At 45.3% G+C, this 24157-nt stretch overlaps 1 protein-coding gene across 5 annotated transcripts; it reads left to right on the top strand.

Moving 5' to 3' along the window:
• The first annotated feature begins 235 nt into the window (after positions 1-235).
• Positions 236-23742, top strand: eif3s10 (eukaryotic translation initiation factor 3, subunit 10 (theta)). 5 transcript variants are annotated; one of them, XM_079513164.1, is made up of 22 exons: positions 236-423; positions 1127-1317; positions 2448-2584; positions 3665-3828; positions 4024-4223; positions 5410-5618; positions 6163-6334; positions 8618-8722; positions 9458-9556; positions 10507-10623; positions 10976-11161; positions 11647-11994; positions 12168-12272; positions 13381-13494; positions 14268-14390; positions 16165-16318; positions 16761-16945; positions 20285-20403; positions 20527-20936; positions 21567-21690; positions 22159-22478; positions 23190-23742. In XM_079513164.1, the coding sequence occupies exons 1-22, from the start codon at positions 375-377 to the stop codon at positions 23390-23392; spliced, it is 3834 nt and encodes a 1277-aa protein (XP_079369290.1). In that variant the 5' UTR covers positions 236-374; the 3' UTR covers positions 23393-23742. The 5 variants fall into 5 exon arrangements, with proteins under 5 accessions (XP_079369290.1, XP_079369289.1, XP_079369288.1 ...); XM_079513163.1 differs by having other exon boundaries at positions 20527-20939; XM_079513162.1 differs by having other exon boundaries at positions 20527-20942.
• Positions 23743-24157: the final 415 nt, after the last annotated feature.

Here is a 24157-nt window from a genome sequence, read left to right as displayed (position 1 = left end):
TATACAGTGAGGGGGAAAAGGGGTGGGTGGTGGGGGGGGGGATTCAGATTTTTTTTTCTACCCTACATCCAAACAGAAAAGTCTTATTTGATTGCATTAAATGACTTTAAACAACATTAAATTCACTTTGTCACTCGATCTGCCATTCATTTTATGCATTCGCATACCCTCTAATGTGTTAGGAACCTGTGTTACTTAGGAACCTGAACCTGGCAACCCCGACTGGGCCGCTCTCTCTCATTCTCACCAGAGCCTCTGATTCTCACGAGGTTTTCTCCTCCATCCTTTTCTCGGAGAGTCGACACCGTGTGTTCGTTGCCTTCAGTGCCCGGTTTGGTTGAGTGCATTCACTGCATTCACTTACAAAAACCACCATGCCGGCATACTTTCAACGGCCAGAGAATGCTCTCAAGCGAGCAAACGGTGAGTACAAGGTGTCTGTTTCACGAAGATGTTGGGAATAGAGACACACTAAAGCCCCCCACCCAGTTGACGTCTCTCCTCTGCAGCTAACATGCTAAATGCTAAAGCTCCGTTGGAATGGCGGGGAGGCCATATTGCACACAGTCACTGCTGGCTACTAGGCCGGTCTCATGTTAGTTAGTTAGTTAGTTAGTTAGTGGGCCAGCGTCCTAAAGTTAAAAGAATGTATTTTGGTTGTTGGAAAAACGGTTATCAAGTGTCCGAAGTGTTGATGGCTAGATGTTGATGCTTCACAAGATGCCATGAATGTCATTTTATGTCATGTGAATGTACTGGCAGCGGTGGTGGTGGGCCTAGATTAGTTGGACATATGGATGGATGCACTTGACAAGTAGTGTGGCCAATGTAGTGAAAATGGGGCTGGCGTCAAGTTCAACCAGTGGATACGTTAATAATAACATGGTAGTTGGTATATTCCTGTTCTGTTCTTTGGCTATATAGAAGTGTCTATTTGTACGTCTCTAAATGTTTTGATAAATTGAACAAGGTGGACCTTCTTGTAAACAAGTGTAATGCTTTATTGGGTCGTCCACTCACAGTTAAGTCTTTGTATTGAGTTGTGCTTGAAATGTACTGTAATTCTGCAAACTGTTAATACATATTTCAATCAATCAAAGTAACGGCATCCAATGTTTTTCGTCAGAATTCCTGGAGGTTGGCAAGAAGCAGCCAGCTTTGGACGTGCTGTACGATGTCATCAAGAGCAAGAAGCATCGAACATGGCAGAAGATCCACGAGCCCATTATGCTCAAGTACCTGGAGCTCTGCGTGGATCTGCGCAAGAGCCACCTGGCCAAAGAGGGGCTCTACCAGTACAAGAACATCTGCCAGCAGGTATGTAGAAGAACTTTTATTTGAGGGGCGCTAGCCTCTCCTGTGTGTGTGTGTGTGTGTGTGTGTGTGTGTGTGTGTGTGTGTGTGTGTGTGTGTGTGTGTGTGTGTGTGTGTGTGTGTGTGTGTGTGTGTGTGTGTGTGTGTGTGTGTGTGTGTGTGTGTGTGTGTGTGTGTGTGTGTGTGTGTGTGTGTGTGTGTGTGTGTGTGTGGTGTGCACCCCATAGCAATGATTTGATTGGCTGAGCCAGAGCCATAGAGTAAGACAGAGTCAGAGCCATCTAATAGAAGAGTTGCGATATTGAGGGGGCAGAAACCGAGCGCTGTTCATGCAGCCTGAAAGGGTGACAAGCTGGAGTTTGAAATACATTGTTTTTAACGAGGGCGGCGCAAATAAGAGCAATGTTAGGCATCTGGTGCAACCATGACAACTGTTTTAAAGTATTGTACAGTAACAACTAAAGTCTCTGCAATGTTTATGTTGTACGATTACTACAAAACAATCTAAAATAAAGGGATTTAAGATCATTAAAGCTGGGCTGTTGCTTGAGTCCAATGCATTTCTGCCTACTTCCGGTCCAGGACTTGTCCCTATTTGTTGTCCCCATTCTCAATAGAAGTCTATGTAGGAGTTTGCGTAACTGTCTTACTCTATGGCTCTGAGGCGCGCTAGCCTCTCCTATGCCCAGCTTTGTGTGTTTGTTTGTGTGCACCCCCATAACAATGATTTGATTGGCAGAGCCATAGAGTAAGACAGAGTTACGACAACTCCGTTCACTTCATGGGGCTTCAGTCCAATGGCGACTCTTCTACATAGACTTCTATTGGCGAATAGAGTGACAAAGGCCTGAACCGGAAGTTTACGGAATGCATTGGAGTTTATAGGCTTTATAGTGACAAACGAGTTACATTGAAGTTGAACCACGTGACCGGGCTGTTTTCTGCCCCCTCAATGTCGTAACTCTGTCTTACTCTATGGCTCTGGGCTGAGCAATGTTACATATTGAGGACAGAAAAGTGAGGACGCCAATTGTGATTGGCCGGAATGTGATGATGTGTGTATGATGATAAGAGCGCTTTGCTTACTTTCAGACTCCAGTGTTTACATTTGAAGCTTTTATCTTGATTATTAGGTGAACATCAAATCCCTTGAGGATGTGGTCAGGGCGTACCTGAAGCTGGCCGAGGAGAAGACGGAGACCGCCAAAGGAGAGTCTCAGCAGATGGTCCTGGACATCGAGGATCTGGACAACATCCAGACACCAGAGAGGTAAGAGTCTCAGCAGATGGTCCTGGACATTGAGGATCTGGACAACATCCAGACACCAGAGAGGTGACGTCTGTCCGCATTGACCATTGATGCTCAACATTTTGTTCATTTTATGTGTCAGACAACATTTCCACATCTCTTATTAACACCCTGAGCGCACAGGATGGAGTTCTCCGCCCTATCAATTAGTAACGCCCAGCACTCAAGACAGAGATTGATCAAAAAGACGGAGATTATTGATATAAAAACCGATCGCATCGCTTCACAGGCTGGGAGCGTATGTTGCGCAACACTCAATGTTATTTTCCGGTGGGATGTCATCGAAAATGTTCCCCATTTTAGCCGACGAGATCGTCTGTCGCGTTAGAATTAATCATACCTCCCGTTGTTGTCGATCGCCTCTAGAGTGTTTTGGCTACATCAAGCTACTTCAGCCACATCCGGGATAACATCCGGTCCGTCACTAAATGTGCTCCGCTGCTATTAATCTCTGGGCACTCTGTTTTAATGGATTAAATAACCCCGGGCGTTCGGGATGTTAACAAAATGTAGGTTTAGAATCGATCATGTAGATGGGCGTTGACCCTGGGTGTGGTAAACTTAGAAGCTCCTAGATGCAGTGTTGAATTTGTCGACTAATACAATGCCGAAAAATGTTCGTCAACTACCTTTTTTTCACTGATAAACTAAATGGAAACTAAATGAAAACTAAGCTATGATTAAAACTAAGACTAAATATATTGACAATTTCGTCAACAAATAAAAACTGGACTAAAATATTAGGAAGGGACTATATAAGTAAAAGACACTTTACACTTGGTTGCATGCTGAAAATAGTGTACAATCAGCCAACAAGGCCCATACATTTTAGTCGACTAAATCAACTACATTTTGTCTACTAAAATTTTGTCGACAACACTAAAACATTCCAGGTGACTAAAATGTGACTAAAACTAAATAAACTATGACTAAAACTAAAATCAAAATTTGCTGTCAACGCTTCTTAGATGCCCGGTCTCATGATCTGAAAAAAAGAGGGCTGTTGACATTAAGCTTCCTGTTTGAATATTTATTTTAAAGTGTGCTTCTGAGTGCTGTGAGTGGAGAGGACACTCAGGACCGTACCGACCGCCTTCTTCTCACGCCCTGGGTGAAGTTCCTGTGGGAGTCCTACCGCCAGTGCCTGGACCTGCTGCGTAACAACTCCAAGGTGGAGCGCCTCTACCATGACATTGCCCAGCAAGGTGCGGAGTGGACACACAATGCTTCATCATGCCGAATCAGTGATCTTGCACTATTTCAATACAACACCAATGTTACTTCATTAAAAAAAACCAATTAATTATACATTGTTACGCATTATACGAAAACAATTAATTATACATTGTTACGCATTATACATTGGTCACTTTCCTAACACAGCTGTTTGTTTTCTGCAGCTTTCAAGTTCTGCCTTCAGTACACCCGCAAGGCTGAGTTCCGCAAGCTGTGTGACAACCTGCGCATGCACCTTGGTCAGATCCAGCGCCACCACAACCAGAGCACGGCCATTAACCTGAACAACCCCGAGAGCCAGTCCATGCACCTGGAGACGCGCCTGGTGCAGCTGGACAGCGCCATAAGCATGGAGCTCTGGCAGGTTGGCCTGTCTTTAACTGTATTATCCCACAGTGTCTTGTTTTGTGATGACAAGTATATCAAGCGGAGATGACAGGCGAGACGCGGTCTGAGTGGGGAATGAAAACCAAGATGTTGTGGTTTTGTGATCAGCATATTGACGACTTTTATCCACCAGTTTAGCCCCATTTCTCACAATATTCTCGGAACAGTAGTTCACTAGCTCTGCCGGGTTCATTGCCTGAAGCACGATTGATGGATAGATCCATACAAGGTCAAGTTTAAGATCAAGGTTTAAGGTCGAGTCAATTAGGGATGGCCATTTGGAGACATTTTATTAACCGCGTACCATTAGGTCTTACCAGTTAGTTAATCATTAGCCAGTAAGGAAATGTGTTTTTAAAAACGCTAAAATTACAGCCGCTGAATTATTAACATTTTCGTTAGAACAGACTATCAAATATGACTGACTGTTACAGAGATTGATACAGAGACGCCTCCCTGACAATATCGCTGAGACAGTTTATTAATTTTTGAACAACAATTCTTGTACTATTTAAAAATGAAACTTCTGCAACCCAGCCCAGGGGATGTGCTGACATAATGAAGTGACATTATTCCTATAAAACAAACATGTTTTGCACTATTGTTTTCTCTCTTTTCTGTCCTCTCGCTTGTTTTCTTTCTTTTGCTCTTGTTGGGTTGTTTTTCTCTCTCTTGTTTGTTTACTTAACTGAAAATACTCACGTCAGTAGCGCTTGGGTCGCGCTGCGGCTGCAAGTGGCGTTTTGGATAGTTTGATGTGACTCAGGTCACTTCATCTGGTCATTGCATTCAGACTGAGACATATCTCCTCAGATCAGATTTAAATTGGATTTGAAACCACCTCTGAATGTGACTCAAGTCACATTTGAAAAAATCGGATTCCATGTGACCCGTCTGCATTTAGACTTATTTAAGCAAATCGGATTTCTATCTTGAAGTGACACAGATCTGATTCAGGCTAGATTTGGCTGCCAGTGTAAATCAGGCCCAAGTCTGATATACAACAGAACGTTTGAAAAGTATCAATGAGCTCAGCTGATCTGATCAGGGAGACCATTCCACGATAAGTGTCCGGCTGCTACAGGAGAAAGCACTGTCATATGCACGATATTGATCTTGCAGATTCACTGAATCGATATTATTTTTTAATCCGTCTGTTCCAGGAAGCCTTCAAGGCCGTGGAGGACATCCATGGCTTGTTTGCCCTCTCCAAGAAGCCTCCCAAACCCCAGCTGATGGCCAACTACTACAACAAGGTGTCTACCGTGTTCTGGAAGTCTGGGAATGCTCTCTTCCACGCCTGCACCCTCCACCGACTCTACCATCTCTCCAGGGAGATGCGCAAGAACCTGACCCAGGAGGAGATGCAGAGGTGAGCCCTTCATCATTTAGGGCTGTGGCTCAGCGGTCCATCCTGGGCCGTGGCTCAGCGGTCCATCCTGGGCCGTGGCTCAGCGGTCCATCCTAGGCCGTGGCTCAGCGGTCCATCCTGGGCCGTGGCTCAGCGGTCCATCCTGGGCTATTTGAGATGCTATTTTTTAAACATCTCTGAGATGCTATCTTTTAAACATCTCAAACGCGTGCAAATCTTTGAATATATATATATATGTATTCTTTCACAGTGAACATTTTTAACTCAATTATTTGCTCCTCGGGCTCTGCGGCCAAATACAGAATTCTCTAGGTCCTTGACATGAAAAAGTTTGAGCACCAGCGCACCACTAATTTTTCAGAAAATCGTCAGGAAGACCAAATTGTAGAATCTGGTCTCAGGTCTTAATGGGTTAATTGAATACAATCTAAATTTGGTAAATTTTTGAAGACGAACCCGAATGTAATTTCTGAGCCCAGTTGACGGCCCTGCTATGCAATGTCCTGTACAAACGAACGCTTCTCCTTCCATGTGCCACTGTCAGAATGTCCACGCGGGTCCTGCTGGCCACGCTCTCCATCCCCATCACCCCGGAGCGCACCGACATCGCCCGTCTCCTCGACATGGACGGCATTATCGTGGAGAAACACCGCCGGCTGGCCACGCTGCTGGGCCTGCAGTCTCCACCCACACGCCAGAGTCTCATCAATGACATGGTATGTTAAACCCGTTTGGGGGCGGGAAACCCCTTTTGAAAAAATTGTGAAATATGTGGCACAAATCTTTGAATATATATTCTTTCAGAGCGAACGTTTTTAACTCAAATCTTTGCTTCTGGGTCCCTGGAACAACATATTTTCAGATGGGGGTCGGCAGCCAATTACATATGATATTGGGGGTCCTTGAAATGAAATAGTTTGAGCACCACTGACATAGGAACAGGTTTTTTCAGAAAAACTGTCATGATTTAGAAGACATTTGTAGAATCGTCTAAATGGGTTAATATTAGTGGTGGGGAAAAAAATCGATTATCCAATTAATCACGATGCTGTCATGAACGATAATTCATCGATGCACAAATGTCAAAAATTGATTATATAATTATTGTTTTTTACCGGAGGAAAAGGGCGGAACTAATCTGTGACTGCGCTGCGGCGTCGTACCGGACCGTTTAGAGTGACGCACACAGCGCTCGCACACGCTTTAGCTTTCAACAACCAAAACAGAACGAGTTACCAACGCGGAGGGGAAGAGAAAAAAGATGACAGAAAGGGAACATTTTGGATTGTAACTGAGGTTGAGGGGACAGGAGAACTCGATAAAACTCACATCATCGACCGTCTGTGAAATGTGGCCGAGATGGGACAATGTAGTGTGGCTCCAAAGTGCATAACATGGCCTGGAATCCGTCGCTAGTCTCCACGACCGAATATGAATGTAAATCCTTTGCAATAAAAGTGCCGATGGACTTCGTAATTCTAGTCGCCTTTTCTGAGTGCATGGGCCACGGCTGTGTCCGTGTGTTCGGGATCGGGATGGTTGTCTTGACTGCATCTCTGGATGTCAGTGGGCAATATCATCTTGTTCCCACTGTATTTGTTTTCACACAACTTGCACACGTTGTGAGTTGTATCGAGTTCCCGTGTCCCCTCAACGTCATACAATCCAAAATGTTGCCATACACTTTAAACCAAATGCTCCTTAATGTGTGCAAACAAACAGAAAAGTGCAACATATATAGTCTCAAGAACTGACCCCAAGCTTCCTTAATGACACTTCAGTAACTGAAAATTAAATCCCTGAATAAGGAAACAAAGAAAAGCACCTTTTTGTCCTAACAAAGAATAAAGACAATTTGACAGAGTGCTGCTGACGTCAACCGAAATCCTGCCCATGTATTTCTTAATGACATGACATCTTATGTCATTATTAAAATATATTTGTTGTATGCTTGTACAAACTCATTAATGTTTCTAAGAGTTTGACGGGGAGGAGCTGGCCTGAGTGTTCGATTCATCTGTTTATTGCTGTTCTGTATTTGGCCACGGACCCCATCTGAACATATTTTGTTCTATGGACCCCCCCAGAAGCAAAGATTTGAGTTAAAAAGGTGCACTGTGAAAGAATATATATATTCATAATCATTAGAAAGCACTTTGTTTATTAGTCACACAGTGACTGAGTGATTAACAGTGAGTGATTAATCATGATTAATCGGGATTAAATCGAATCGTAACGTAGCCCGATTAATCAGGATTAATCGGGATTAATCGAATCGTGACCTTCCGAATCGATATGTAATCACATCGCCAGGTACCTGGCGATATCCGCCCCTAGTAATATACACCATACAGTCTCCACACGCCAGAGTCATCAATGACATGGCATGTTGGTGGACCCATGTCACAGACATGTCTGTCTGTAATCCACGTAACTCGGGAACCGTTCGTCCCACCGACTTCAAATCCGACACGCGCGTCCCACACCCCCACAGGGAGTGCAGTGCCCGGTGTCGAGTCGGTCGGACCCACGGCCATCCAGAACCGCCAAACAAAAGATGGATGGAACGGGTACTCTGACACGGTTACAACGGGTATTGCATAGCCGGGTGGGGCATGGAGGATCTCCAACTTCGATCATTACCGACTCGGATATACACCACACACCAATAAGCTTCATACAGGTTTTTTTATTTTGATTTGTCTTTAACCCATTCTGTACAGGAACCCCTTTTGGTGTTTTAAGCAATTTGGGGTCCTTGACATGAAATATTGAGCACCACTGAAACATGAGGTATTTCAGAAAACTGTCAGGATTTAGAAGACATGTTTTAAATTTTGACGTCGGGCCTAAATGGGTTAAACATTAATTTCTGTGAAAAAAAATAATATTTGAGCGTTTTCCCTGTACGCTTCTGAAGCAACGACAAGCCACCGCCTGTGTGTGTGTGTATGTGTCGGTTGACAATTTTCTGTGGCGTGTCCTTTTTGCGATTCCAGGTGAGATTTAACCTGCTGCAGTACATCATACCCGACGTGAAGGAGCTTTACAACTGGCTGGAGGTAGAATTCCACCCGCTGAAGCTGAGCGGGAGAGTGACCGAGGTGAGCACGGCAGCGTTACCACTCTGGGGTTAAAATGAACACTCGGGATTGTATGGTGCAGAAGTATAAGTATTAATCGGAGCCAGTGTTGTTTTTTTTGGCAGCAAATTTTGATTTTAGTTTTAGTCTTAGTCTTAGTCTAATAGTTTTCATTTAGTTTTCATGTTTCATTTAGTTTTCATGTTTTCATTTAGTTTTCATGTTTTCATTTAGTTTTCATGTTTTCATTTAGTTTCAACATTCCAGGTCACATTTTTCACCTGGAATGTTTTAGTGTTTAGTCTAGTTTTAGTCGACTAAATGTCATAAGATTTTAGTCGACTAAATCTACAGTTGATTTAATCGACTAAAATGTATTTTGGAGGGCCTTGATGCCGTCGTAATGGCTGATTTTACACTTGCTGAGAATAGCAGATCTACAAGCTCACAGTGCGCCGCAGTGCGACGCGTTGTGAGCTTGTAGATCTGCTATTTTCAGCATGCAACCAAGTGTAAAATGACTTGTACTGGATCTCTTGTCCACTAGTCCCTGCCTAACATTTTAGTCGTAGTTTTTATTTGTTGACGAAATTGTCAGTATATTTAGTTTTAGTCATCATAGCTTAGGTTTCACTTAGTTTTCGTCAGCGAAAAAAGGTAGTCGACGAACATTTTTCGTCTTAGTTTTAGTCGACAAAATCAACACTGGTCTGTTCTGGCCAACGTGTTCTAATCATCACCTCTTCCTCCTCCCAGGTGTTGGACTGGGTGAGAGACCAAGCAGAGAAGGAGTCTGACCTCCAGCAGTACGTGCCCAACCTGCAGTGCAACACCATCCTTCGGCTCCTGCAGCAGGTGACTTGTCTTCACTTAGAATTCTTGTTTTTTTTGTGTGGCTTTTGCCATTATTTTATATATTTTTTTAATGGAGGGACAGACAGTAGGCTGACAGGAAATGGGGAGAGAGATGGGGGGAAGACATGCAGTAAGGCCGTCGGGATCGGGAGTCGAACCCGCGGCACACTGCCAGACTGGATTACCAGCCACGGTGCCTGGACCACTGAGCCATGGCCCAGGCCTTTTAACCACTTTTAAACATTATTTTCAACTTTAGTTGTTTAAAATGGAAAGGAGAAGGTCGCACAACTCGTAGTCCCGATGCCAAAAAACTTTTTATTTACAAAATAAATAAAAGTTTATTGGCATCAGGACTACAAAAGTCTGCAAATCTTTGAATAGATATTTTTTTCCCAGCAAACGTTTTTTAACTCAAATCTTTGCTTCGAAGAGATTTGTAGAATGGAGTCCTCGGGTCATAATGACCTTTTTTCTTTTTCTTTTACCCACATGGCTACCTTTTTTAACCCATACTGGGCAGGAACCCCTTTTGGTGTTTTAAGCATTATGTTATACTTTAGCTATTGAAAAATAGCAGATCTACAAGTTTATAGCGCGGCACCAAGTGCCGCGCTACGAGCTTGTAGGTCTGCTATTTTTGAAAAATCGAGACAACGTGGCGCAAGTCTTTGAATATATATTCTTTCAGAGCGAACGTTTTTAACTCAAATCTTTGCTTCTGGGGGGTGGGGGGGTCCCTGGAACAACATATTTTCAGATGGGGGTGCTCAATTACATATATTTTGGGCGTCCTTGACATGAAAATCTTTTGAGAAAGACTGACATTAGAAACATGTTTTTTTTTTTTGAAAACCGTCAGGATTTAGAAGACATTTGTAGAATCGTCCTCGGGACTAGATGGGGTTAAAAGGATTTAACAAATCTATGTGATCTCGTTCCATTATCAGGTTGCTCAGATCTATACGAGCATCGAGTTCAGCCGTCTGGCCTCCCTGGTTCCGTTCGTGGATGCCTTCCAGCTGGAGCGCTCCATCGTGGACGCTGCCCGACACTGTGATCTGCAGGTAAGATCAGCCCTGCTTTATGCTTGGTCGCGCACACCCAAAATACTTGTAGATCAGCTATTTTTGGCATGCAGCAAGGTATAATGGAGCAAAGGGAGGAGAGGACACTGGAGCAGCACGGACATTTAGAGCCTTTTATTTAGGTGCTAGTATACAAACGACTAACGTTTCGACCTAAAAGGTCTTCATCAGAGTCATGATGACTGTGCTGCTCCAGTGTCCTCTCCTCCTTTTGCATCAAGTGTCCTTGTTCCTGTGAAGCACCGGACTAGCCGTTTTAGGCTTGAAGCGCGTCGGTAGACCCATTTTGTTCTCAAGGTATAATGGAACTTTATTTTTTTTCCCCCTGAAGGTTCGAATTGACCACAGCTCTCGTACCTTGAGCTTTGGTTCGGACCTGAACTACTCGGCTAAAGAGGACTCCCCGGTGGGTCCCTTCCTGCAGAACATGCCCTCAGAGCAGATCAGGAACCAGCTGACTGCCATGTCCTCTTCTCTGGCCAAGGCCATCGTAGTCATCAAACCGGCATCCATCCTGGTGAGTACAGCCGTCATCATGGAATCTCTGGGGGTTTATATGGCAGGGCTCTGCAGTCGGGGTGTTTGTGTGAGCCAATTTCACAAAGTGCTGGACCGATCAGCGACAAATGCCTTGTGCACACTGCCAGTAGACCATAGCAGTACCTCCACTCATTTACTTTTCATGCGTGTTTTTATACTTTTGTATACTTTATACTTTTTTGTGCTATCCGAAAATAGCATATCTACAAGCTGCGACATGTTGTGAGCTTGTAGATTGGCTATTTTTGGTCATTAGTTATTTTAAGATGAAAGAATATTTGAAGTGATCAAACTAGCAATAGAATAGCATCTTCCAGAAACATAAATGGTTTCAGAAATGATTTCTCCAGCTGGTCGGCCTAAAACATTACATCATCATTACACGTCTTGAGATTTTATTTTTGCTTTTATTCCATCTTTTTTTCATCATGCTTCCACCTTGTTTGTCCTGTGCTTTTCCAGCAAGAACGTGAGGAGCAGCACCAGCTGGCGATCGCCGCCTACCTGAAAAACGGCCGCAAGGAGCACCAGCGCATCCTGGCCCGCCGGCAGACCATCGAGGAGCGCAAGGAGAAGCTGGAGAGCCTGAACATCGCGCGCGAGAAGGAGGAGCTGGAGCAGCGCGAGGCCGAGCTGCAGAAGGTCCGCAAGGCGGAGGAGGACCGCCTGCGCCTGGAGGCCAAGGAGCGCGAGAAGGAGCGCATCATGCAGGAACACGAGCAGATCAAAAAGAAGACGGTGCGCGAGCGCCTCGAGCAGATCAAGAAGACCGAGCTGGGAGCCAAGGCCTTTAAAGACATCGACATTGAGGTAAGGGCTGGGAGCCAAGTGCCGCGCTACGAACTTGTAAATGTGGGGGTCCTTGACATGAAAATGTTTGAGAACCACTGACATAGAAACATAGGGGTTTTTCAAGAAAACTGTCAGTATTTAGAAGACATTTGCAGAATTGTTCTCAGGTCTAAATGTGTTATTTTGCACAGGACTTGGAGGAGCTGGACCCAGACTTCATCATGGCCAAACAGGTGGAGCAGCTGGAGAAGGAAAAGAAGGAGCTCCAAGAGCGTCTCAAGAACCAGGAGAAAAAGGTATGTTTATATATACAGTAGACAGGAGAAGAAGGTATGTTTCGGACAAATTAGTGTTGATTTTTTATGACAAACTTCGATAGTCTTTTTCAATACAATTTAGTTTTAGTCATCTGAAATGTTTTAGTGTTGGTCTAGGTCCTAGTCGACTAAATATCGACAGTTGATGTAGTCGACTTAAATGTATTTTGGCAGGCCTTGATGGCATCATAATGGCAGATATTTATCTTGGTTGCATGCTGTGAGCTTAAAAATCTGCTATTTTCAGCATGCAACCAAGCATAAAATGACTTGTCTTATTACTTATACTGGATCTCTTTTCCACTAGTCCCTCCCTAACATTTTAGTCTCGTTTCTATTTGTCTGTGAAATTGTCAATACGATCTTAGTCTTGGTTTTAGTCATCGTAGCTTGGTTTTTATTTAGTTTTTATCAGTTAAAAAAAAGTTGGTCGACGGACATTTTTAGTTTAGATCAGAGGTTCCCAAAGTGGCGTCTGGGGACCCCCAGGGGTCCTTGAGGGAGTACCAGGGGGTCCCCAGCTATGATGGATAGTTAGGAACCAAATGGGCCCTTATGGGTCTGTAACTCTGAGTGTACAAATGGAAACTTAACAGTGATTTTACAATATAAATTGGGGTCCCAGAGATAGAAATGCGATTAAACGGGGGGTCCGTAGACTAATGCATGTCAGATTGGGGGTCCTTGAAATTAAACAGGTTGAGAATCACTGCTAGAGCCGTACAAATCTTCTCTTATGGGGATCCCTGGCATGTCTTTTCAAATGGGGGTCCACGGGGCTAATAAGTGTCAATGTGGGGGTTCTTGACATGAAGAAGTTTGGGAACCATTGGTTTAGATGTAGCCTTGGGACCAGAGTGTAGAGTAGGAGAGTAGCGACACGCTTTGATCTCGCCGCAAAGCGGGTGCCTAATGGGCTATAGTTCCAAACATTGCTCCTATGGCTGGAACTATCCCATTGAGATAGAATGAGCACTTCCGCATTCTGTTGTTACAATGGGAGTCAACGCTAGTGTCGCCACTCTCTTACTATATTACTCTGCTTGGGACTAACCGTCTGCATTGTGTGGCTGATAATACCTTTCAGATTGACTACTTTGAGCGAGCCAAGCGGCTGGAGGAGATTCCCCTCATCAAGAAGGCCTACGAGGAGCAGCGCGTCAAGGACATGGAGCTGTGGGAGCTGCAGGAGGAGGAGAGGGTGAGGCAGCGCCACGGATCAACACGGGGGGGGGGGCTGTTTTTACCCATTTTGGGGTGGGAACCCCTTTTGGTGTTTTAAGGATTATGTTACACTTTAGCTATTGAAAAATAGCAGATCTACCGCGCTATGAACTTGTAGGTCTGCTATTTTTGAAAAATCGTGAAAATGTGCCTCAAATCTTTGAATATATATTCTTTGAGAGTTTCAGTTTTTAACTAAAATCTTCGCTTCTGTGGGGTTCCTGGAACAACATATTTTCAGATGGAGGGTCGGCGGCCAATTGCATATAATCTTTGGGGTCCTTGACATGAAATATTGAGAACCACTGATATAGAAACACAAGGTTTTTCCAGAAAAAAATACATTTTAAAAATGTCGACGTCAGGTCTAAATGTGTTAACATACACCATACATACAAATAACCAGTGGTGGGAAATGTACTCTGAACCCATAGGGCGAGGTCACTTCTCGCCCTCAGGCGTCTTACTGGTAATCTAGTAACTAGTAGTTTTCAAATAAATGTAGTGGAGTAAAAGTACAACATTTGTCTCTGAGATGTAGTGGAGTAAAAGTATTGGAAATACTCAAGTAAAGTAGAAATACCTCAAAATTGTACTTAAGCACAGTACTTAAGTAAAGGTACTTAGTTACTTTACACCACTGCAAATAACAACATTTTGAAATAAACAATGTCATACATCAAAGATGGCCTCGTCGTGAGGTATGGTGCATGTTGAATCATCATCGGTGCCGTTTTGATTTGTTTCCAGATCAGCAACATGAAGGTGGAGCGTGAGAAGGCCCTGGAGCACAAGCAACGCATGTCCAGGATGATGGAGGACAAGGAGAACTTTGTGGGCAAGATAACAGCAGCCCGTAGCTGCGTCTATGAGGTAATAACAGCAGCCTGTAGCTGCATCTATGAGGTAATGACAGGCTAACAGCAGCCTGTAGCTGCATCTATGAGGTAATGACAGGCTAACAGCAGCCCGTAGCTGCATCTATGAGGTAATAACAGGCTAACAGCAGCCTGTAGCTGCATCTATGAGGTAATAACAGCAGCCTGTAGCTGCATCTATGAGGTAATGACAGGCTAACAGCAGCCTGTAGCTGCATCTATGAGGTAATAACAGCAGCCTGTAGCTGCATCTATGAGATGAGGTAATGACAGGCTAACAGCAGCCTGTAGCTGCATCTATGAGGTAATAACAGCAGCCTGTAGCTGCATCTATGAGGTAATGACAGGCTAACAGCAGCCCGTAGCTGCATCTATGAGGTAATAACAGCAGCCTGTAGCTGCATCTATGAGGTAATGACAGGCTAACAGCAGCCCGTAGCTGCATCTATGAGGTAATAACAGCAGCCTGTAGCTGCATCTATGAGGTAATGACAGGCTAACGGCAGCCCATAGCTGCATCTATGAGGTAATAACAGCAGCCTGTAGCTGCATCTATGAGGTAATGACAGCAGCCTGTAGCTGCATCTATGAGGTAATGACAGGCTAACGGCAGCCCATAGCTGCATCTATGAGGTAATAACAGGCTAACGGCAGCCCATAGCTGCATCTATGAGGTAATAACAGCAGCCCGTAGCTGCATCTATGAGGTAATAACAGCAGCCTGTAGCTGCATCTATGAGGTAATGACAGGCTAACGGCAGCCCATAGCTGCATCTATGAGGTAATAACAGCAGCCTGTAGCTGCATCTATGAGGTAATAACAGCAGCCTGTAGCTGCATCTATGAGGTAATAACAGGCTAACAGCAGCCTGTAGCTGCATCTATGAGGTAATGACAGGCTAACAGCAGCCTGTAGCTGCATCTATGAGGTAATAACAGGCTAACAGCAGCCTGTAGCTGCATCTATGAGGTAATAACAGGCTAACAGCAGCCCGTAGCTGCATCTATGAGGTAATAACAGCAGCCTGTAGCTGCATCTATGAGGTAATAACAGGCTAACAGCAGCCCGTAGCTGCATCTATGAGGTAATAACAGGCTAACAGCAGCCCGTAGCTGCATCTATGAGGTAATGACAGCAGCCTGTAGCTGCATCTATGAGGTAATGAGGCATACCCAAATATGGAGTCTATGCAAGACGTCAGAATGATGTCGGAACAGGCCAGCTCCATATATGGACACTGGGCAGGGACCCTGTCCAGAGCCCTGGCAGACAGAGGACTTTTTGGGGTCGGTTCTGGACACACACACACACAGAGAGAGACTTGGTGCATTAGTTGGATGTTTTCATCATGGTGGTATTCGTTTGAATCTTAATGGGGAATTTCTTCCTAACCCTTTTTTTTACAAAAGTAAGTTTATAATATGTATATTGATAAAAATTAATATTAAAAAACAAATAAAGATATAGGGCGCTGGTCCTACACAGGAGGGGTCTAACGTCAGCACACGTAGAACAGGAAGAGTGCTGTGTCAACAATGCATGGATTGTTGCTGTCATATCATCTAGAACAAAAAACAATTGCACAATTGAATAGGAGTTCTAGCGTTTGACCCACATGGACGGTAAATCCGCTAATTCGTTATGGAACGCTCGGCATGTTTTTTGTTTTTTTTTCAATGACGATTGGATACGTGTCTTCATATACGGTAAGAAAACGGCTTGTGCGAAACTCCCCTTTAACATCCTTCCGATCTCTTTTGTCTTAAAGGAAAAACTGGCGGCGTTCCAGGAGCGCATGGTGGAGGAGAGGAAGAAGCGTCTGGAGGAGAGGAAGAAGCAACGCAAAGAGGACCGGCGTAACAACTACTACCGCCAAAAAGAGGAGGATGCCCAGCGCATCCACGAGGAGTCGCTCAAGAAAGGTTAGCCCCATTCTGGACGGGAAGGGAACCCCCTTTTGGTGTTTTTACTTGCGTTATGTTATACTTTAGCTGTTGAAAAATAGCAGATATACAAACTTGTAGCTTGTAGATCTGCTTTTTTTTGAAGAATCGTGAAAATGTGGCGCAAATCTTTGAATATATATTCTTTCAGAGCGAATTTTTTTAACTCAAATCTTTGCTTCTGGGGGCTGCCTGGGACAATATATTTTCAGATGGGGGTGGGGGGGGGTTGGCGGCCAATTACATATAATCTTTGGGGTCCTTGACATGAAATATTGAGCACCACTGTCACTGATATAGAAACGGGTATTGCAGAAAACTGTGATTTAGAAGACATTTTTAAAATTTTGACGTCAGGCCTAAATGGGTTAACATAATGGGGTTGAATAAACTAAAGAAGTGGCCATTGATCCCATTGCAGAGCGAGAGGATAAGGAGCGCATTGAGCAGGAGCAGCGCGAGGCCGAGGAGCAGGTGTACCAGGAGCGCCTGGCCAAGCTGGAGGCGCAGGAGGCCAAGCAGCGCGCCCGGCAGCAGGAGATCGAGGAGCGCGAGCGCAGCCGCGAAGAGGCAAGGAAGGCCCCGGAGGAGAAATCAGCCAAACCGGTGCGTAAAACCATTTAACACTTTGATTGCTGGAAGATCTCAACAGGCCTATTTGGATGTTGCTGCCATTTAACATTGCACAAAGGCCTTGTTCGGGGGCCCACAGTAAAATGTTCTCTTATAGCGAGAATCACACGCCTACATCAAAAGAAAGCTGAACTTGTCCACTTCAATTAAAAAAATACATTTTGATTTTACCATGTTCCATTCTGGAGATATTGACCTTTTTGCAACACCTGCATTTGCCTGGAAGTGGTTATCTTGAACAGCGAGCAGAGTTATGGATGGTTTAAAGTCAGAGACATTGACAGGCAGATATAAAATTGAACCCAATAAATATCCTATACATCCTATACACCGAATGAAAGCCCTGAATGTGTACTTTTACGAGGAAAAGAGTAAACATTGATCCCATGTACAGTTAGACAGTAATTGGTTATTGAATGCAGCTTGTGCCCACCAGATAACTTCAGAGAAGACATGGACGTGAACTCCTCAATATTCACAAAATAAGGCCTATAGCGACATATAAATACTATATACCGTATGAAACAGAAGACTCTCTGCTTTCATAAGAAAAAAACTTCTACTGTAGTAATAATTAAAATCACACCCATGTGAAGTGAGTGGTGCAACTCTGTCAGAGTTGCACCACTCACTTCACATGGGTGTGATTTTTATTATTACTACAGTAGAAGTTTTTTTCTTATGAAAGCAGAGAGTCTTCTGTTTCATACGGTATATAGTATTTATATGTCGCTATAGGCCTTATTTTGTGAATATTGAGTTCGGGTCCATGTCTTCTCTGCAGTTATATCTGGTGGGCGCAATGTGCATCCACCCAGTATCCAATTTATGACAAACTGTACATGGGATCAATGTTTACTCTTTTCCTCGTAAAAGTACACATTCAGGGCTTTCATTCGATGTATAGGATGTATAGCATATTTATTGTGTTTATTGTTATATCTGCCTGTCAATGTCTGACTATAAACCTTCATAACTATGCTTTCTTTTTGATGATGATTGCCGCCTCGCCTAATCTATCTCACTGCTTTCATTGTTTTGATCGCAGTAACATTGGGGGGGGGGGGGGTCATGGGCACATTGGGCAGCAAAAGTCTTGATCCGTACGGCTATAAAAAGTCCCATTCCACCGTTCGGTTCAGAACTATAGTATAACGGTGAGACGCGTTGTCATCAGCTGATTTTGTTTTTCAAGCTAGTGTAGGGGAACATGCCTGGGCATGCTAGCCTGGCACGGCCAGACTCATAGCGAGGGTTCACTGATGTTTCCTCCGGGGAAGAATCTTCAGTGAATCCCCGCTATGAGGCTGGCCAAGCCAGGCTATGGGCATGCAGCTTGGGGGCGATGGAGGGAAAAAAAAGCGTCACCCGGCTGTGATGTCGACGAGAAGGAAAAAATGACTTCCACAGATGACAACACCACGGTTTAGGTCGCGGAAAAGTTCGTTATACATTACACCCGGGTCGATTACGTCCCCGACGCGTTCATTGCGGTCTTATCACTACAATTATAATGAATAAAAAAGCGTTACAATCACACGTCTGAGCGATCTCCGATTATGACGGCTCTGCATGGCGATACGTGATCCACCAACGGAACACTGTCTTGTCGTGGCGGCCCCTCGATACTGTGGTTAGTTCGTAGTATTGTAGGCTCGGGGATCGTTTGGTCGCTACAGTATGAAGAAGGAAACATGCATCTGTCCATGTGTGTTGCAGATGTTATACATTTGCAATGCCGATCTGGCAGCGTTCCGTTCAGCGTTCATCATGTTTTTTTCCGAGAGACAGAGGAGAGCATGTACCCCCTCGCAAGATCCTCCTCCTGGAGAAACAGGAGGGGAGGGGGGAATCAAATGTCCGAGCCGAGGTGGAAAGCCTGGTGAGGCGAGGTTAGGTGAAATGTGATTCTTTTCACACATCGGCATGGGCGCATCCATTACACTGGCTTCTACTACACGTAAAGCGGCCCGCCCTCCTGTTTTCAGGAGGGGAGGGGGTTTTGTTTTTTTGTTTTTTTTTCTGATCACGTGAGCGGGACTAAGCAGCAATGATAGGGCGATGGTTCTTCATTGTCCGGGTGGGTAAAAAGATGAATGAAAGTATGCTATAAAAAAGTGATTGAAACGTATTGATACGTGATCCGCACCCGACGTTTGATTAATTGATAACGTATTGATACGCGATCCGCGTTGGGAGTGTTAAATCGGTGGTTTTCAACCCTTTTCTTATCAAGGGACATTATTTATTCTGGCTTTTGAGCCACGGAACCACCACTTGATGACATTTTGCCTCTCGGACCCAAAACTAAAGAATATTGTTGTTGTTGGATAAGATTTTATCCACCATTCCATGCTGCATTGATGTGGTACCATTAGGAGAGATAACAGGCAAATGTTGAAATAACAATTATTTTACATTCTCTATTGTGTGTAGACTTCTAGTAAATTAATTACTGCAGATGTTTAACAATACTTTAACTCTTGAGAGCGTAAAATTAAACCAAATGGAATACGGGTCCATTTGGTTTAATTTTACGCTCAAGAGTTAATGATCTACCGTAATAAGGGTCCATCATTTAGCTGGGGACCACCTGGAACCCCCCAAAGGACCACTGTGGTCCCCGGACCACTGGTTGAAAACCACTGATTTAGATTCATTATATACTTTGTCGCGTAACAAAATATCCACAAGCTCGACTGCGACACACTGCGACATGGTTTGAGCTTGTAGATCAGCTCTTTTGATGTCATCAAATGCTTGCCTACTTCTCTAGAATTATGCCCAGAATAGAAACGCTAGGATTTCATTGCAGGATTTCTGCCGTTAATGAACTGAACTCCATGCTCATGATTGTATTGTAAATGTGATATGGAGGTCAAAGATTAAACATATTTAATAACATAAAAACTTGACATTAGCCTCTTATATTTAATAATGTAATATTGATAATAATTATAGTAATGAAGTAAATTAATATTGAATGCGTTAATTTAGCAGGTTATTAAAATAAATCCTTAAAATTGCATGAAAATAGACAGCCTTTCAGCACACGCAATTAGACACACCAACGGACCGACATGCGGAAACAAGGTCGAACATGCGCTGCTCCCGTGCTTGGCGGTTAGGGTTAGGTTAGGGTTTGAGGTAGGCTGTCGGTCTAATGACAGTCGGACCAATAGTATGTCGGAACTAAAGCCTGTACCTGTACCCCTTTCAGGACCCTTTCGGGCATCAAAATAACTGACCTAATTTGCCACATGAGGGCCTCAATGTCTCAAGACTGTTGCATTATTTATTTCCCCCATTCAGGAGTGGTCCGACAGGTCTGAGAAGGAGGAGGGTGGTGGAGGAGGAGGAGGTGGTGGAGGAGGATGGAGGAAGAAGACTGATGACGATTCAGAATGGCGTCGTCCTGTGGGAGGTGACAGGTATGGAACTCCTGTAATTCTCCTTAACGTTTTGATGCACCCTCCATTCAGTGAGTAACCAGAGGCAATGGATGTGTCGGAAAGGCCTATAATAACAAACCCTGTCCGGCTACTCTTCACCAGGGAGCCTCGGAGACAGGAGGGCCGCGAGGACGACAAAGACGACAGAGATCCTCCCTTCAGGCGCCGGGCAGGAGGCGAGGACAGAGCCCCGCCCCCCCGGCGGGACCTCGACGACGACAAGCCCACGTGGCGTGGAGCCGGCGACGCCGACGAGCGTCCCAAGCGCAGCTTCGGCGGCGACGACGGTCCCCCCCGGCGCCGCTTCGACGAGGACAGGGTGCCCCGTCCTCGCATGGACGTGGACGCCAGGGGCTCCTCCAGGCGTGGTGGGGCCGACGACGACTCCTGGGGTCCCAGGAGAGGTACCGGAGGCGACGATGACAGAGTTCTCAAGAGAGCCGTGGACGATGATGAGGACAAGCCCTGGAAGCCAATCGCTAAACCTGCTGCTGGTGGTGGTGGTGGTGGTGGTGGTGGTGGTATGTACATAAGAAGACCACCGATTGGCTCGATGCTCCTCACACGCCATTTTGGAAAGAGTTATATGGGGGTCCTTGAAAATTAAAAGTTTGAGGACCACTGCACTAAATGGAACAGAGCTTTAATTAGTAGCATATGTAACACCTGTGAAGGAAGTGGGGAAGATAAATTTTTTTTAGGGTTATTCTTCTCTGTGGTGGTCCGGGGACCACCAGTGGTCCTTGAGGGGTTTCCAGGTGGTCCCCAGTCCAGGTCCCCAGTTGGTAACCAAATGGACCTTTATAGAGCTTTAACGCAAATGGACGCCGTATGAGTCCATTTGGTTTGGACCAACAAGGTCTTCATCAGGGCCCTGATGAAGACCTTGTTGGTCGAAACCAAATGGCAGTTGCCTTTCTAATTCAACACAGGCTTTCCTCGTTTTTAACTTTGAGTGCCCTGATCCTCTCTTTTTATCTATGTCTTGATCCCGTTTTTGATCCGTGTGAGCACCTTTTTATCATTATCACATTTTGCTATCTCTGTGGTTAGTGATTCTTTTTCCAAATAATGGACCTGAAAAAGGGGTTGAAAACCCTCTGTGCTAACGTGTTGTGAATGTGTGTGCGTTGCTACTGCAGGTGGTGGCGGTTGGCGTGAAAGGGAGAAGGCCCGCGAGGAGAGCTGGGGTCCTCCCCGCGGGGGCGGGGCTGACGACAACGACGAGGCAGAGGAGAGACCCAGAGAGAGACGCCCGCCGCCAAGGTTGTTATTTTATTTTTTATTGTGTTTTTGAGGGGTATTAATTAGCCCCTTCCTATGTCCAGCTTTGAGGGCTTGTGCAAACCCAAACCTTTTCATGTCAAGGACCCCCAAAGTGACACTAATTTATCCCGCGGGCCCCCATTTGAAAAGATATGCCCCCCCCCCACATAAGAGAAGATTTTTACGGCTCTAGCAGTGATTCTCAACCCTTGTAATTTCAAACACCCCCAGTTTGACGTGCATATTAGTCTACTATGGACCCCCATTTGATGGCATTTCTATCTCTGAAACCCCAATTGATACGGATCCATTTGTACACTCTCAAAGTTACAGACCCATAAGGGTCCATTTGGTTCCACACTATCATTTAGCTGGGGACCCCCTGGAACTGTCTCAAGGACCCCTGGGGGGCCCCGGACCCCCACTTTGAGAACCACTGGTGTAAACACAAACGTTGTCTGTTTCCAGAGAGGAGCCCCCCGTGGAGAAGGCCAGCGTGTGGAGGAGAGGCGGCGGCACGGAGGACGCCAACAGCTGGAGAGACCTGAAGAAGGACGACGGCGACCGCGAGGAGCGCCGCGAACGCGAAGCACCCCCTCGACCCCGCGTCGACCGCCCTGAACGGGAGCCCGAGCGCCGCAGCGAGCGCCCCACCGAGCGCGCCCCCGAGCGTGCCCCCGAGCGTGCCCCCGAGCGCGCCCCCGAGCGTGCCCCCGAGCGCCCCCGCGAAGTCGTGCGGCGTGACGAGCGCGAAATTAGAGCCCCGCCACCCAAAGAGCCAGAAGAAGGTAAGCAAAACGCCTGCTCTCTGAGACCCGCAGTTTATGTGCAGATGTTCACTTGTATCGTACAGAGTGCCAACTTCGGGGGCACGGTGGCACAGTTGGTAGTGCTGTCGCCTCACAGCTAGAAGGTCCTGGTTTCGATTCCCGCTGGGGACGCTGTGGGTGCTGGTGGCGTGTTTCCTCCTCCGCGTCATCAGTGCCCATACCCGAGGCGGGGTTGGCGATAGGGCCTTTCTGTGTGGAGTTTGCATGTTCTCCCCGTGTCCCCTAGGGTAGGTACCCTCACAAAAAACATGCAGTAATCCTGGTCTCTAAACTGCCTCCCCCTGGCCAGTCGGGGCGCCTGATGGAGGGGAAAGGAACTGTTGGAATAACGTGTTCCTTCCCGTGTTGGAACACCCAACCTGGGAAACTCCCCCCTGTCAGGTGTAAAGGAGCAACTTGGGCATGAAGGAAGCATGAGTTCAAGTCTGTTGCTCTCCCCATGTCCCCAATATATGGGGACTAGGTTGGCGGAGGGTGTGTAGAGCCCAGGATCAAATTAGATAATTGACACATGGGTGAAAAATGGGTTACAAAATCGTGGGATAAGAAATATATTAATAAAAAATAAAAAAATGATGCCAACTTCTCCGCCCATTCGCAATCGAGTCCACCGAAGTAGTAGTGGTGTGAATCTCTGCTTGACACCAAACCTGTCTTTGTCTCAAACAGGAGGATCAACTTGGCGTCGTGCTGGTGACGAGAAGCGTGATGAGCCCAAGGAAGACCGAGAGAGACCACCTCCCAGGGAAAAGGATCCCGAGCCCGAGGCCGACGGCGAGAAGAGCTCTTGGCGCGACGACAAAGAAAAAGAGCGTCCCACCGTCAAGAACGAAGAGGCGGACGACGATGGCTGGACTACTGTCCGACGCTGAGTCCTATAATCCTCCCCATCTTCCATCTCTGCCGCTCAATGGCTTGTGTGGTAACTAATTGGTTTTCAAAAAAAAGGAAAAAATTCTTTCATGTTAAAAAAAAAAAAAGAATCCAATTAACCAAGTTATCCACGGTGGTGAATTAATGGCAATATATCTTGCAAGCATTCAAGTTCTATCTTTCATTCAGCTTATATCTTGTTAAATTCAACTTCTATCTTTAATTCAAATTCTTTCATTCAACTTCTCTCTATCATTCATTCGTCTATCTTGCAGCATTCAACTGTATGACACAGAGTTTGCATGTGTATAGATAAAGACCTTTATTAATAAAGCAAATTTGCTCACCACTTGCATTTGTCCTTTACGTCCATATTTTCACAAACAACATGATGCTTAATACTGAAGGTGATCTTAGGGCAGATTCACACCGAGTCCGTTTGATTCAAACCTGAATGCTGAATACGATTGCCTGGTTGCCCCCCCGCTGGCCATGATTCACATTGGCCTTGATTCTGCCGCACCCGAGTACACTTCATTCAACTGTATTCAATGCTTTCACATTGCATCGATCCGTATCCGAGTACACTTCATTCAACTGTATTCAAAGCTTTCACATTGCAGCGATCCGTATCAGAGTACACTTCATTCAACTGTATTCAATGCTTTCACATTGCATCGAGCTGTATCCGAGTACACTTCATTCAACTGTATTCAATGCTTTCACATCGATCCGTATCAGAGTACTCTTTATTCAATGCTTTC

The sequence above is a fragment of the Electrona antarctica genome, assembly GCF_951216825.1.
Source record: "Electrona antarctica genome assembly, chromosome: 10".
In the NCBI taxonomy this organism is placed as follows: Eukaryota; Metazoa; Chordata; class Actinopteri; order Myctophiformes; family Myctophidae; genus Electrona; species Electrona antarctica.
This window is presented reverse-complemented; position numbering and strand designations above follow the sequence as displayed.